The 16,035-nt window shown below is 54.9% G+C and overlaps 1 protein-coding gene across 7 annotated transcripts in view; it reads left to right on the forward strand.

The window, feature by feature from the left end:
- The window catches only part of LOC142099920 (uncharacterized), a 263,337-nt gene that overhangs the window by 215,374 nt on the left and 31,928 nt on the right, over positions 1–16,035 (forward strand). For all 7 annotated transcript variants that reach the window (XM_075183882.1, XM_075183884.1, XM_075183883.1 and 4 more), the window contains one exon: positions 11,713–11,796. In XM_075183882.1, coding sequence (XP_075039983.1) covers positions 11,759–11,796 — 38 coding nt within the window. In that variant the 5' untranslated portion in view covers positions 11,713–11,758. The remainder of the gene's footprint in view (positions 1–11,712; positions 11,797–16,035) is intronic.

A 16,035-nucleotide genomic window follows, 5' to 3' on the forward strand; every position in this document is an offset into this window, starting at 1 on the left:
TTATTCTGCATGATTTAGGCACTTTTAATTATATTAACAGTTTAACAGTAGCGTAATTCAGGATATATCTGAGATATCGCCTGCATTATGCAAAGTACTGCTGTCCCCATAATACTCAGTGGGGACTGTGGTGTGTGAGCAAATGTATCAGTCTCCGAAAATCTTAGTCTTTGGTGCTTGACCCTGATGGTTGACACCATCCGAAGACGTTAGTTGTTCAATCCTGTGGATAGAGCATCACAGGAGAGGGGTCTCCGGATCCCTTCCCGCTCTCTCCTGCTTTAATTAATGGGCACTAAGTTTGCATATGTACGACTCTAGGTCGCGTAGGCGCAGTAAACATTCTGGGTCAGAATCCGGCGTTTTCTATTATACGGTCATGGCCGGGACAGCTTCATATAGAATGTGCTGTCCTGACATGTAAAGCAGTTAATTCATCGACTTAACGAGGCTAAATTGCGAGTAATGGTAAATAGACCCATATATCTTATGACTATCATTGTTTTTGTACAACATGGGGAGAGCACAACAAGCTGATGATGTAATAGTACTTTTATTCGAGGGATATATCACTCAGTCATCTTGTACCCTCTTCCTGTGTTAGAGATAAGCAGGGTGTGCTATGTATCCTTTTATTTTTCTATAGTATGAGCTGACCAGAGCCACGCCTGATTAAAGGACTTCTCCAACCATGATTTATTTAGTTTGACTAATTGGTGATACTACTATGTAAAGAATGAGTATGTACTTACCTTCACCTCATGTTGTGGTTCCTCCTCCCCATCATGGCTGACAGATGTTGTCGTTACTACTTGGGGGCACATTGTATCCCGACATAGATCATCATCATTTATTATATAGCGCCACTAATTCATCAGCGCTGTAGAGAACTCACTCACATCAGTCCCTGCCCCATAGGAGCTTACAGTCTAAATTCCCTAATATACACACTCGTCACTTTTGATAGCAGCCAATTAACCTATTAGTATGTATTTGGAGTGTGGAAGAAATCCGGAGCACTCAAAGGAAACCCACGCAAACATGGAGAGAACATACACACAGATAAGGCCATGTTTGGGAATTGATCTCTACCCTAGTGCTGTGAGGCAGAAGTGCTAACCACTAAGCCACCGTGCTAACTCGCTTGCAGCTTGTCCCAGCAGTCTATTTGCAGTGGCTCCATCAGCCTGACGCTGATATAAATGGTGGCACTTGCTGCAGGTGAGCTGGATTAATCTTGTTATGCAGGCACCCCTGTCTGTCAGCTAAAACAGTCAAGTGGATCCGTGATACTGCGAGAGGTATGAATTGGGATGGGGGCACTTTAGATCAAAAACACTGGTAAATATTTGACAGGCATTCGAGTGGTAACAGTAAACCAAGTGTGAGTGATCGCTTGGGGCTGTCAGTTGGACTTATTGTCCACTTTGTGTGTAATTGGTAGCACAAGGAGGCAAGGTGCGATGAGGCTGGTTTGGCATTGCTGGTGCTTGGGCTAAAGGACCTTGGTCAGGGCATTAACAATAACATTCTGGGAGAATTAACCATACATTGTTAGTAATACAGGAACATCTGTTAAGATCAAGGGTCACTAAGTCTTACAATTCTCTGAACACATATATTATTAGAAGGCATTATGAATCCTGTACAACATCCTGGTTCAGACGTGGGTTCTGTCTTGTGTTAGAGCAGTGGTTCCCAACCTTTTTCGACTTGTGTACCCCGTTTGAACCCATTTCTATAAATTGTACCCCTTGTATTTAAAATAGCTGTTTTTACATACTGACACTTTTGTTTACTGTCTAAATACTTGTGTTTTATGGTGTCTGCATCCCTGACATTCCCATTCTAAAGCTGTCTCTCCCTTTACACTTTCTTTTACCTATGCCCCTGCACCATCATCTCTGTCTCTCTCACACATCCCCCTGCACCATCTTCTCCCGTCTCTCTCGCACGTCCCCCTGCACCATCTTCTCCCGTCTCTCTCGCACGTCCCCCTGCACCATCTTCTCCCGTCTCTCTCGCACGTCCCCCTGCACCATCTTCTCCCGTCTCTCTCGCACGTCCCCCTGCACCATCTTTTCCCGTCTCTCTCGCACGTCCCCCTGCATCATCTTCTCCCGTCTCTCTCGCACGTCCCCCTGCACCATCTTCTCCCGTCTCTCTCGCACGTCCCCCTGCACCATCTTCTCCCGTCTCTCTCGCACGTCCCCCCTGCACCATCTTCTCCCGTCTCTCTCGCACGTCCCCCTGCACCATCTTCTCCCGTCTCTCTCGCACGTCCCCCTGCACCATCTTCTCCCGTCTCTCTCACACGTCCCCCTGCACCATCTTCTCCCGTCTCTCTCGCACGTCCCCCTGCACCATCTTCTCCCGTCTCTCTCGCACGTCCCCTTGCACCATCTTCTCCCGTCTCTCTCGCACGTCCCTCTGAACCATCTTCTCCCCTGTCTCTCTCGCACGTCCCCCTGAACCATCTTCTCCCGTCTCTCTCACACGTCCCCCTGCACCATCTTCTCCCGTCTCTCTCGCACGTCCCCCTGCACCATCTTCTCCCGTCTCTCTCGCACGTCCCCTTGCACCATCTTCTCCCGTCTCTCTCGCACGTCCCTCTGAACCATCTTCTCCCCTGTCTCTCTCGCACGTCCCCCTGAACCATCTTCTCCCCCGTCTCTCTCGCACGTCCCCCTGAACCATCTTCTCCCCTGTCTCTCTCGCACGTCCCCCTGCACCATCTTCTCCCTGTCTCTCTCACCCACCCCCTGCAACGTCATCTCCCCTGACCCTCTCGCACGTCTCCTAGCACCATCTTCTCCCCTGTCTCTCTCGCACGTCCCGCTGCACCATCTTCTCCCCTGTCTCTCTCGCACGTCCCGCTGCACCATCTTCTCCCCTGTCTCTCTCGCACGTCCCCCTGCACCATCTTCTCCCCTGTCTCTCTCGCACGTTCCCCTGCACCATCTTCTCCCCTGTCTCTCTCGCACGTTCCCCTGCACCATCTTCTCCCTTCTCTCTCGCAGGTCCCCCTGTGCCATCTTGTCCCCTGTCTCTCTCGCACGTCCCCCTGCGCCATCTTGTCCCCTGTCTCTCTCGCACGTCCCCCTGCGCCATCTTGTCCCCTGTCTCTCTCGCACGTCCCCCTGCGCCATCTTGTCCCCTGTCTCTCTCGCACGTCCCCCTGCGCCATCTTGTCCCCTGTCTCTCTCGCACGTCCCCCTGCGCCATCTTGTCCCCTGTCTCTCTCGCACGTCCCCCTGCGCCATCTTCTCCCCTGTCTCTCTCGCACGTCCCCCTGCGCCATCTTGTCCCCTGTCTCTCTCGCACGTCCCCCTGCGCCATCTTGTCCCCTGTATCTCTCGCACGTCCCCCTGCGCCATCTTGTCCCCTGTCTCTCTCGCACGTCCCCCTGCGCCATCTTCTCCCCTGTCTCTCTCGCACGTCCCCCTGCGCCATCTTCTCCCCTGTCTCTCTCGCACGTCCCCCTGCGCCATCTTCTCCCCTGTCTCTCTCGCACGTCCCCCTGCGCCATCTTCTCCCCTGTCTCTCTCGCACGTCCCCCTGCGCCATCTTCTCCCCTGTCTCTCTCGCACGTCCCCCTGCGCCATCTTCCCCCCTGTCTCTCTCGCACGTCCCCCTGCGCCATCTTCTCCCCTGTCTCTCTCGCACGTCCCCCTGCGCCATCTTCTCCCCTGTCTCTCTCGCACGTTCCCCTGCGCCATCTTCTCCCCTGTCTCTCTCGCACGTTCCCCTGCGCCATCTTCTCCCTTCTCTCTCGCAGGTCCCCCTGCGCCATCTTTTCCCCTGTCTCTCTCGCAGGTCCCCCTGCACCATCTTCTCCCCTGTCTCTCTCGCACGTCCCCCTGCGCCATCTTCTCCCCTGTCTCTCTCGCACGTCCCCCTGCGCCATCTTCTCCCCTGTCTCTCTCGCACGTCCCCCTGCGCCATCTTCTCCCCTGTCTCTCTCGCACGTTCCCCTGCGCCATCTTCTCCCCTGTCTCTCTCGCACGTTCCCCTGCGCCATCTTCTCCCTTCTCTCTCGCAGGTCCCCCTGCGCCATCTTCTCCCCTGTCTCTCTCGCACGTCCCTCTGCGCCATCTTCTCCCCTGTCTCTCTCGCACGTCCCTCTGCGCCATCTTCTCCCCTGTCTCTCTCGCACGTCCCCCTGCACCATCTTCTCCCCTGTCTCTCTCGCACGTCCCCCTGCGCCATCTTCTCCCCTGCGCCATCTTCTCCCCTGTCTCTCTCGCACGTCCCCCTGCGCCATCTTCTCCCCTGCGCTATCTTCTCCCTTGCGCCATCTTCTCCCCTGTCTCTCTCACACGTTCCCCTGCGCCATCTTCTCCCCTGCGCCATCTTCTCCCCTGTCTCTCTCGCACGTCCCCCTGCGCCATCTTCTCCCCTGCGCCATCTTCTCCCCTGTCTCTCTCGCACGTTCCCCTGCGCCATCTTCTCCCTTCTCTCTCGCAGGTCCCCCTGCACCATCTTCTCCCCTGTCTCTCTCGCACGTCCCCCTGCACCATCTTCTCCCGTCTCTCTCGCACGTCCCCCTGCGCCATCTTCTCCCCTGTCTCTCTCGCATGTCCCCCTGCGCCATCTTCTCCCCTGCGCCATCTTCTCCCTTGCGCCATCTCCCCTGTCTCTCTCGCACGTCCCCCTGCGCCATCTTCTCCCTTGTCTCTCTCGCACGTCCCCCTGCGCCATCTTCTCCCCTGTCTCTCTCGCACGTCCCCCTGCGCCATCTTCTCCCCTGCGCCATCTTCTCCCCTGCGCCATCTTCTCCCTTGCGCCATCTTCTCCCCTGTCTCTCGCACGTTCCCCTGCGCCATCTTCTCCCCTGCGCCATCTTCTCCCCTGCGCCATCTTCTCCCCTGTCTCTCTCGCACGTCCCCCTGCGCCATCTTCTCCCCTGCGCCATCTTCTCCCCTGTCTCTCTCGCACGTTCCCCTGCACCATCTTCTCCCTTCTCTCTCGCAGGTCCCCCTGCACCATCTTCTCCCCTGTCTCTCTCGCACGTCCCCCTGCACTATCTTCTCCCCTGCGCCTTCTTCTCTCTTTCACACGTCCCCCTGCACCATCTTCTCCCTTCTCTCTCGCAGGTCCCCCTGTGCCATCTTGTCCCCTGTCTCTCTCGCACGTCCCCCTGCGCCATCTTGTCCCCTGTCTCTCTCGCACGTCCCCCTGCCCCATCTTGTCCCCTGTCTCTCTCGCACGTCCCCCTGCGCCATCTTGTCCCCTGTCTCTCTCGCACGTCCCCCTGCGCCATCTTGTCCCCTGTCTCTCTCGCACGTCCCCCTGCGCCATCTTGTCCCCTGTCTCTCTCGCACGTCCCCCTGCGCCATCTTCTCCCCTGTCTCTCTCGCACGTCCCCCTGCGCCATCTTGTCCCCTGTCTCTCTCGCACGTCCCCCTGCGCCATCTTCTCCCCTGTCTCTCTCGCACGTCCCCCTGCGCCATCTTCTCCCCTGTCTCTCTCGCACGTCCCCCTTCGCCATCTTCTCCCCTGTCTCTCTCGCACGTCCCCCTGCGCCATCTTCTCCCCTGTCTCTCTCGCACGTCCCCCTGCGCCATCTTCTCCCCTGTCTCTCTCGCACGTCCCCCTGCGCCATCTTCTCCCCTGTCTCTCTCGCACGTCCCCCTGCGCCATCTTCTCCCCTGTCTCTCTCGCACGTCCCCCTGCGCCATCTTCTCCCCTGTCTCTCTCGCACGTCCCCCTGCGCCATCTTCTCCCCTGTCTCTCTCGCACGTCCCCCTGCGCCATCTTCTCCCCTGTCTCTCTCGCACGTCCCCCTGCGCCATCTTCTCCCCTGTCTCTTGCACGTCCCCCTGCGCCATCTTCTCCCCTGTCTCTCTCGCACGTCCCCCTGCGCCATCTTCTCCCCTGTCTCTCTCGCACGTCCCCCTGCGCCATCTTCTCCCCTGTCTCTCTCGCACGTCCCCCTGCGCCATCTTCTCCCCTGTCTCTCTCGCACGTTCCCCTGCGCCATCTTCTCCCCTGTCTCTCTCGCACGTTCCCCTGCGCCATCTTCTCCCCTGTCTCTCTCGCACGTTCCCCTGCGCCATCTTCTCCCCTGTCTCTCTCGCACGTTCCCCTGCGCCATCTTCTCCCCTGTCTCTCTCGCACGTTCCCCTGCGCCATCTTCTCCCCTGTCTCTCTCGCACGTTCCCCTGCGCCATCTTCTCCCCTGTCTCTCTCGCACGTCCCCCTGCGCCATCTTCTCCCCTGTCTCTCTCGCACGTCCCCCTGCGCCATCTTCTCCCCTGTCTCTCTCGCACGTCCCCCTGCGTCATCTTCTCCCCTGTCTCTCTCGCACGTCCCCCTGCGCCATCTTCTCCCCTGCGCCATCTTCTCCCCTGTCTCTCTCGCACGTCCCCCTGCGCCATCTTCTCCCCTGCGCCATCTTCTCCCTTGCGCCATATTCTCCCCTGTCTCTCTCACACGTTCCCCTGCGCCATCTTCTCCCCTGCGCCATCTTCTCCCCTGTCTCTCTCGCACGTCCCCCTGCGCCATCTTCTCCCCTGCGCCATCTTCTCCCCTGTCTCTCTCGCACGTCCCCCTGCGCCATCTTCTCCCCTGTCTCTCTCGCACGTCCCCCTGCGTCATCTTCTCCCCTGTCTCTCTCGCACGTCCCCCTGCGCCATCTTCTCCCCTGCGCCATCTTCTCCCCTGTCTCTCTCGCACGTCCCCCTGCGCCATCTTCTCCCCTGCGCCATCTTCTCCCTTGCGCCATATTCTCCCCTGTCTCTCTCACACGTTCCCCTGCGCCATCTTCTCCCCTGCGCCATCTTCTCCCCTGTCTCTCTCGCACGTCCCCCTGCGCCATCTTCTCCCCTGCGCCATCTTCTCCCCTGTCTCTCTCGCACGTCCCCCTGCGCCATCTTCTCCTCTGTCTCTCTCGCACGTCCCCCTGCGCCATCTTCTCCCCTGTCTCTCTCGCACGTCCCCCTGCGCTATCTTCTCCCGTCTCTCTCGCACGTCCCCCTGCGCCATCTTCTCCCCTGCGCCATCTTCTCCCTTGCGCCATCTTCTCCCCTGTCTCTCTCACACGTTCCCCTGCGCCATCTTCTCCCCTGGGCCATCTTCTCCCCTGTCTCTCTCGCACGTCCCCCTGCGCCATCTTCTCCCCTGCGCCATCTTCTCCCCTGTCTCTCTCGCACGTTCCCCTGCGCCATCTTCTCCCCTGTCTCTCTCGCACGTCCCCCTGCGCCATCTTCTCCCCTGTCTCTCTCGCACGTCCCCCTGCGCCATCTTCTCCCTTTCGCCATCTCCCCTGTCTCTCTCGCACGTCCCCCTGCGCCATCTTCTCCCTTGTCTCTCTCGCACGTCTCCCTGCGCCATCTTCTCCCCTGTCTCTCTCGCACGTCCCCCTGCGCCATCTTCTCCCCTGCGCCATCTTCTCCCCTGCGCCATCTTCTCCCCTGCGCCATCTTCTCCCTTGCGCCATCTTCTCCCCTGTCTCTCTCGCACGTTCCCCTGCGCCATCTTCTCCCCTGCGCCATCTTCTCCCCTGTCTCTCTCGCACGTTCCCCTGCGCCATCTTCTCCCCTGTCTCTCTCGCACGTCCCCCTGCACCATCTTGTCCCCTGTCTCTCTCGCACGTCCCCCTGCGCCATCTTGTCCCCTGTCTCTCTCGCACGTCCCCCTGCGCCATCTTCTCCCCTGTCTCTCTCGCACGTCCCCCTGCGCCATCTTCTCCCCTGTCTCTCTCGCACGTCCCCCTTCGCCATCTTCTCCCCTGTCTCTCTCGCACGTCCCCCTGCGCCATCTTCTCCCCTGTCTCTCTCGCACGTCCCCCTGCGCCATCTTCTCCCCTGTCTCTCTCGCACGTCCCCCTGCGCCATCTTCTCCCCTGTCTCTCTCGCACGTCCCCCTGCGCCATCTTCTCCCCTGTCTCTCTCGCACGTCCCCCTGCGCCATCTTCTCCCCTGTCTCTCTCGCACGTCCCCCTGCGCCATCTTCTCCCCTGTCTCTCTCGCACGTCCCCCTGCGCCATCTTCTCCCCTGTCTCTCTCGCACGTCCCCCTGCGCCATCTTCTCCCCTGTCTCTCTCGCACGTCCCCCTGCGCCATCTTCTCCCCTGTCTCTCTCGCACGTCCCCCTGCGCCATCTTCTCCCCTGTCTCTCTCGCACGTCCCCCTGCGCCATCTTCTCCCCTGTCTCTCTCGCACGTCCCCCTGCGCCATCTTCTCCCCTGTCTCTCTCGCACGTCCCCCTGCGCCATCTTCTCCCCTGTCTCTCTCGCACGTCCCCCTGCGCCATCTTCTCCCCTGTCTCTCTCGCACGTCCCCCTGCGCCATCTTCTCCCCTGTCTCTCTCGCACGTCCCCCTGCGCCATCTTCTCCCCTGTCTCTCTCGCACGTTCCCCTGCGCCATCTTCTCCCCTGTCTCTCTCGCACGTTCCCCTGCGCCATCTTCTCCCCTGTCTCTCTCGCACGTTCCCCTGCGCCATCTTCTCCCCTGTCTCTCTCGCACGTCCCCCTGCGCCATCTTCTCCCCTGTCTCTCTCGCACGTCCCCCTGCGCCATCTTCTCCCCTGTCTCTCTCGCACGTCCCCCTGCGCCATCTTCTCCCCTGTCTCTCTCGCACGTCCCCCTGCGCCATCTTCTCCCCTGCGCCATCTTCTCCCCTGTCTCTCTCGCACGTCCCCCTGCGCCATCTTCTCCCCTGCGCCATCTTCTCCCTTGCGCCATCTTCTCCCCTGTCTCTCTCGCACGTTCCCCTGCGCCATCTTCTCCCCTGCGCCATCTTCTCCCCTGTCTCTCTCGCACGTCCCCCTGCGCCATCTTCTCCCCTGTCTCTCTCGCACGTCCCCCTGCGCCATCTTCTCCCGTCTCTCTCGCACGTCCCCCTGCGCCATCTTCTCCCCTGCGCCATCTTCTCCCTTGCGCCATCTTCTCCCCTGTCTCTCTCGCACGTCCCCCTGCGCCATCTTCTCCCGTCTCTCTCACACGTTCCCCTGCGCCATCTTCTCCCCTGCGCCATCTTCTCCCCTGTCTCTCTCGCACGTCCCCCTGCGCCATCTTCTCCCCTGCGCCATCTTCTCCCCTGTCTCTCTCGCACGTTCCCCTGCGCCATCTTCTCCCCTGTCTCTCTCGCACGTCCCCCTGCGCCATCTTCTCCCCTGTCTCTCTCGCACGTCCCCCTGCGCCATCTTCTCCCTTTCGCCATCTCCCCTGTCTCTCTCGCACGTCCCCCTGCGCCATCTTCTCCCTTGTCTCTCTCGCACATCTCCCTGCGCCATCTTCTCCCCTGTCTCTCTCGCACGTCCCCCTGCGCCATCTTCTCCCCTGCGCCATCTTCTCCCCTGCGCCATCTTCTCCCTTGCGCCATCTTCTCCCCTGTCTCTCTCGCACGTTCCCCTGCGCCATCTTCTTCCCTGCGCCATCTTCTCCCCTGTCTCTCTCGCACGTTCCCCTGCGCCATCTTCTCCCCTGCGCCATCTTCTCCCCTGCGCCATCTTCTCCCCTGTCTCTCTCGCACGTCCCCCTGCGCCATCTTCTCCCCTGCGCCATCTTCTCCCCTGTCTCTCTCGCACGTCCCCCTGCGCCATCTTCTCCCCTGCGCCATCTTCTCCCCTGTCTCTCTCGCACGTCCCCCTGCACCATCTTCTCCCGTCTCTCTCGCACGTCCCCCTGCGCCATCTTCTCCCTTCTCTCTCGCAGGTCCCCCTGCACCATCTTCTCCCCTGTCTCTCTCGCACGTCCCCCTGCGCCATCTTCTCCCGTCTCTCTCGCACGTCCCCCTGCGCCATCTTCTCCCTTCTCTCTCGCAGGTCCCCCTGCACCATCTTTTCCCCTGTCTCTCTCGCACGTCCCCCTGCACCATCTTCTCCCGTCTCTCTCGCACGTCCCCCTGCACCATCTTCTCCCTTCTCTCTCGCAGGTCCCCCTGCACCATCTTCTCCCCTGTCTCTCTCGCACGTCCCCCTGCACTATCTTCTCCCCTGCGCCTTCTTCTCTCTTTCACACGTCCCCCTGCACCATCTTCTCCCTGTCTCTTTCGCACGTCCCCCTGCGCCATCTTGTCCCCTGCGCCATCTTGTCCCCTGTCTCTCTCACACCTGTAGCAATCTAACCCCCCCCCCCACGTGCGGTTCACTGCGTACACATGAGTTATAGATCTGTAAGGAGCAGCTGAGGGAAAGCTCTGCTAAAGCTGGTCCAAATGTGTTAAAAAGGGAGAATGTAAAAAAAGCACCATTTTGGGGTGAGATTCCTATCAAGATATACAGCAATTTGAATAAGCACCTTTTATCTAGCAGCACACTGAACAGTCTGACGTCTTTATTGGCTGTTAAAATAATCTCTGTAATTGGCTGGTGATATAGAACAGCACTACTCACATCTCAGCCGTCACCTCCGCTTTTTGCAGTTTCTCATTCTTTTAGCAACTTTAGTCACGTTCATTGTTTCACCCAATCAGAGACAGAATAGCGGAGGGCGGGACCTCTCCAAATCTCACGAGCTAAAGAGACGTGTCCTCTCTCCAATCTGCCATTACTTATTATTTTTGGAGTACCCCTGCACCACCCTGGGGTGTGGGTACCACTGGTTGGGAACCACTGTGTTAGATGAATGTTTGTATTTATTTTGCCAGCTGCAGATGTTAAGTAATTAATTTTTGCAGGGTTACACCAGCGTCTGCTGCTCCCAATAGTGGATACATAATTGTAGTGTTTATTTCTATTATAAATTTTAAAAATAGTTTGTGAATTATAGTAATAATATTAAGTTGGAAGATAAATGATAATACTTCATACACTAGAAAAAAAAAACATTTTTAACTGTTCCCTGTTTATAAAAGTTTCCGTACAAAGCTATATTTTATTTAGTAGGCCAAGAATGTTGTAGCCAGGAGTAAAAGTTTACGGCAACTTTGTAACAAAACAAAACTTCACATATGTTATTATCCTTTATTTCTGAAGTGCTGACATAATACGCAGCACTGTACATTAGGGTTTCATGATAGACACATTGCATACAGTGACATAACACAGAAGATAAAGATGACCCTTACCCCAAGAGCTTACAATCTATAGATATGTTTATTACTTAGGACGGACTTATGCAGAATAACGTATATTTTCCTATGATGCCTAACAACGTTTACAATGTAATTCCCCATCAGTAGTACGTGGGCTCAGACTGTAGAATGGGGGGCAGGGCACTGGTACTGACTTCCTTGCACCATCCTCTGTTGTAGTGATCTGCATAAAAGGTGGATGCGGGGCTGTCACCTTTTTATTTTTTTATTCTTTATTTTCCAATTAGCGGGACAGCCACAGCTGTTCCCTGCAGTGTTCTTAACCCTGTTTCCCCCACCCCCTCTCTGTTGCGGGTGTCCCCTGCTCTAACCAGGGCCACATATGGCAGGGGGTGTATGAACATGTAGCTCATTCCTTGCTGATGATCACAGTGTTCTGCCTGGCGAGACTGCATGCTGGCCACAATCCACCTATGTAATTGAGGGGGGCTCAGGCTCATTGGGGGGGGGGGGGGAGTCCTTCTTATCGGGGACCATTAAAGTGTCTTCTCTTTCCCAAAATGTAGCCTGTGAGGGTTTCCTGGAGAGAATTATTGTGTGAGTGACGTTAGGGCTCTCTTATTAAAGTGTTTCCTGCATTGCGTGCTAATATGATTTACTGATATCTGTGATAATGTAATCTGTGTGGAGATTATAGGGGACCCTTTGAATGATTATTTCTTTAATCTGCAGATTTATCTACTTGCTGTGGAAACATCTCTCATAAAAGTCTGGAAACATGTGGGATAGCGCCCGGCCCCCAATGCCTGTTTTTCGGTGAGTTTTGCTTTTATTATATTTACCTAAAAAGCCAATATATTCTGAATACATGTTTGTGGCCGGCTTCCATGCAAAGTAAATTAGGTGAATTTATGGAACGCTGGTGACCACAAGGAACAGGTTTGTTACATCTCAGGGTTCCCGCATCAGTGTGACGGACGACCCCCACCATTCTGCTCTGCTGGTCATGACATTTTGCTGCTCAGATGGCTGCATGTACATTGTTGGCAGTCGCTAGTGTTGGCTCAATAATAAAATATTGACTATTGCCCCCTTCATATAAATTATTTGTTCCCTCTTTATATTACTCACTTTTCTCTTTCATCCAGTCTGGGGGACACTGCTTACCTTGGGTTGTGGAGGGAGCTTGGGGAGTTGGCACCTAACTAGTTAACTTTTAGTGCTGCCTACAGACCCCTCCCTTCTAAAATCCCCCTGCCTCTTCCGGTCAGTTTTTTTCAGGTGCCCATGGAGTTGGGCAGTGTTTTTAGTGCTTAGTGTAATTTTATTACTTTTATTTTATTCTTTTAATTTTTACTTAATTTTTTCCCAGTAGCAGGCTGGAGTGTGTTCTAATATAGAGGACACACTCACAGCAGCGCAGACGCTCCCCTGTTAGATGAGAGCCAGCAGTTCTCACTGACAGGGACAAGAAAGGAGATGGAGGAAAGGGTGTCTAAAATTGAGAGTGACAAGCGGTCTCACGGACCGCTGTCACTCCTGAGCCTCCCCGATAACCAGCGCTGCCTTTGCAGGCATAGAGTGCCGGTTATCGGACATGTCAGTTGACGGTGGCCATTTTGGATTTCGGGAAGGAGATCCTAGGAAGAAGGGGGCTATACCTGGATCCCCCCCTCATGCATAGGAGGGGGCATCAGGTATTATCCGATGCGGAGACCTCCTCTGGAGGTCTCCATTACTCTGCTACAGAAAATAATTTTTTATTTTTTAATCGCTGCAGAAGCAGCACTACTGAAGGGGGGGAGTTAACACATAGAGCTCCCCCTCCTTCCTGAGAGAGAGATGGTCTGTCCCAGTCTTCTGGCGCCAAGGAGAAGCCCGGGAACAGAACAGATCTGAGGGAGCAGGCACCAGGATACTGCTGTTGGACTTCTCCCCTGTTTGGCCTATGGCTAAGTATCTGATTTATTTAAACACATATGCTGTATTGCTGTGTACAAGAGGGCTAGTAGGAGTTATATTATAGTTCTCCTACCTGCTTAAATATTATTTTGTGTTTAAAATATTACAAGTATAACTTTTTATCTAGATTAGTTGATTCTTGTAGTTACACTTTCCTCTATACATATTATATCTCTCTCTCTCTCTCTACTCAGCTAAAATTTTTCAATTTAAGTCTGTGTGTTTGGTGTGCCTTCATTTATTCAGAAATGCCAGATAAGGGAAAGGGCCCTAAATCCATATTTTTTACGTGTTCTAAATGTCATGTAAAATTAACCTGTGGGCAGAAGGACCCGTTGGCGCTCTGTTTGTGAAGCAGGGGTCCCCCCTGCGCAAACCCAACAGGTCTCAGCCCCACCGGCCGGGGTGGCCTCTCTGACACAGTCGGTTTCCTCCTTAGCACAGATTGTTTCTCAATCCAATCAATTGTGGTCTAGTGGGGCAACTTCAGTGTCTAATAATCCAAATATACCATTGGGCCTCCCTGCTTCATCTGGTTCCAGTGGAACGTCTATACCAGGACCTTCCTCATTACAGACGGACCAAGCCCCTGTTCCCACAGAGCCGCCATGGTCCGCAGCTTTTATAAAGGGTTTGGATAAACTGAACCATTTACTCGAATCCCCAAATATTCCGCCTGCTAGAAGGAAGCGGCCTAGATCTGATAATACCCTTAAGTTCCTTTCAGACTCTGAGGAGTTTTCAGAGGAAGAGGGGGATATTAATTCTGATCCTGACCAGGTTCTACCGTTGGGACAGGAAGAAAGCTCTAAAAGCCAATTTATTAACGATTTGGTTTTAACAGTAAGACAAGCATTGGATCTCCCAGAACCGGAAGATCCGACTCCCAGAGACAGAAATCTTTTTAAGAAAGCCAAAAGAAGGGCTAGCCGTTTTCCCCCTTCTGTAGAACTTAGAGATATCTCAGAAGGAGCCTGAAAACAGCCGGAGAAAAGGTTCTCTGTTCCCAAAGGTTCTCTTCCCTGTATCCATTGCAGGAAGAGGATGTGGTTCGCTGGGAGAGCATTCCAAAAGTGGATATTCCAATAACCCGATTGGCCAAGCACGCTTTACTCCCAGCCCCAGGTTCTGCATCCCTACAGGATATCAATCACCGCAGAGTGGAATCCCAGCTAAAATCTATATTTGCGGCTGCGGGTTATTCCTCTAGGCCCACATTTGCGTCAGCTTGGGTTGCTAGAGCCATGGAAGCATGGGCAGACCAGCTGGCAGAGGCATTACAGGACTCTGATTTACTTCCCCTGGCTTTGCATTTGAAGAAGGCATCGGGGTACCTGTATAAGGCGGTCCAGTATACAGCGGCTGTATCCTCTTCTATTCAGGCTGCATCTATCTCAGCAAGAAGTTATGGCTGAAATCATGGGAAGGAGATGCGAAAAGTCCTTGGAAACCATTCCTTTTTCAGCGGCAGGTTTGTTCGGCTCAGAATTGGATACCCTAATCTCTCAGGCAACCGGGGGCAAAAGCACTTCCTTGCCAGTATTCCCTAGCAGGAGCCGGAACCCTCGGGTCAGCTCTTTTTCGTCAGCCTTTTCGGGGGACCTTCTTTCCTACAGGACAGTCCTTTAGAGGCAGACAGCCCAATTCTCGAGGCTCCTCTGCCAGGGGGAGATCCTCGTTTGCAGCTAGGCGCCAGGCCTCCATGTCCCAGGAGAAGCCTGCGTCATGACGACCACTCTGTTCTGCAGGGGGCGCCAGTGGGGGGACGTCTGTCTTTGTTTCACGAACAGTGGGCAGCGTCCTCCCAAGATTCTTGGATTCGGGGTATTATATCAGAGGGGTACAGGATAGACCTGTTGGGCCCCGCTCCACATCGTTTCTTCCAAACTCCGCTACCCCGAGATCCATCAAGAAGGCAGGCTATACAGGATTGGGTCACCTCTCTTCTTTTTCAAAAAGTTATCTGCAGGGTTCCAGATTACCAGAAGGGGCAGGGGTTTTATTCAAACTTGTTTCTGGTCAAGAAGCCGGACGGCTCCTTTCGCCCCATCCTAAATTTAAAGGGCCTCAATGTGCACTTAAAGGTGGACAAATTTCGTATGGAATCCCTGAGGTCGGTGATAAACAGCTTAGAGAAGGATCAGTTTATGGCGTCCATAGACATAAAGGACGCATACCTCCATATCCCCATATGGATTCACCATCAGTCTCTTTTAAGATTCTCGGTGGGATCCTTCCACTATCTGTTTCAGGCCCTCCCCTTCGGCCTCTCAACAGCGCTGAGGGTTTTCACGAAGGTCATGTCCGTTATGGCAGCATGTCTTCACCTTCAGGGAGTTCAGGTCGTGCCTTATTTGGACGATCTGCTCATCAAATCCTCCTCAGTAGATTGCTTACGTCATCACTTGTCCCTCACCTTGGTGGTCCTCGAGGGCCACGGATGGCTGATCAATTTAAAGAAATCCCAGATGGTTCCGTGTCAACGCATGGTTTTCCTAGGCCTCATCATGGACACCAGCCAGCAAAAGGTTTTCCTGCCTATCGAGAAGGTTGCTTCAATTCAGAGCATAACAACTCAGGTCTTGTCTTCCCCCAGCCCCTCAATGCACTTGTGCATGCGGCTGCTGGGAAAGATGGTGGCCTCCTTCGAGACCATCCCCTTTGGTCGAGCCCATTTTCGTTGTTTCCAGTGGGATCTGTTGATAAAATGGTCAGGATCCCACCTTCGCTTAGATCTCCAGAGGATCTCTCTATCCCCGAGGACGAGACAATCACTCCAGTGGTGGCTGATTCGGGATCACATGACGGTGGGCAGGTCCTTCGCTCCATGGTCATGGATCATAGCTACGACAGACGCCAGCCTGAAAGGTTGGGGGCGGTGATCCTACATCTCCGGCTCCAGGGCTTTTGGTCGGTTCAGGAGTCGACCCTTCAATAAACGTGCTGGAATTGAAGGCTATTCTTTTAGCCCTTCGGGGGCCCAGTCCCTCCTCCAGGACCACCCCGTCAGTCCTACAATGCCATGGCTGTGGCATATGTCAACAGACAGGGAGGAACCAGGAGTGTAGCTGCAATGAAGATTGCAACTCAAAT

This window comes from Mixophyes fleayi, chromosome 8, assembly GCF_038048845.1.
Source record: "Mixophyes fleayi isolate aMixFle1 chromosome 8, aMixFle1.hap1, whole genome shotgun sequence".
Lineage (NCBI taxonomy): Eukaryota > Metazoa > Chordata > Amphibia > Anura > Limnodynastidae > Mixophyes > Mixophyes fleayi.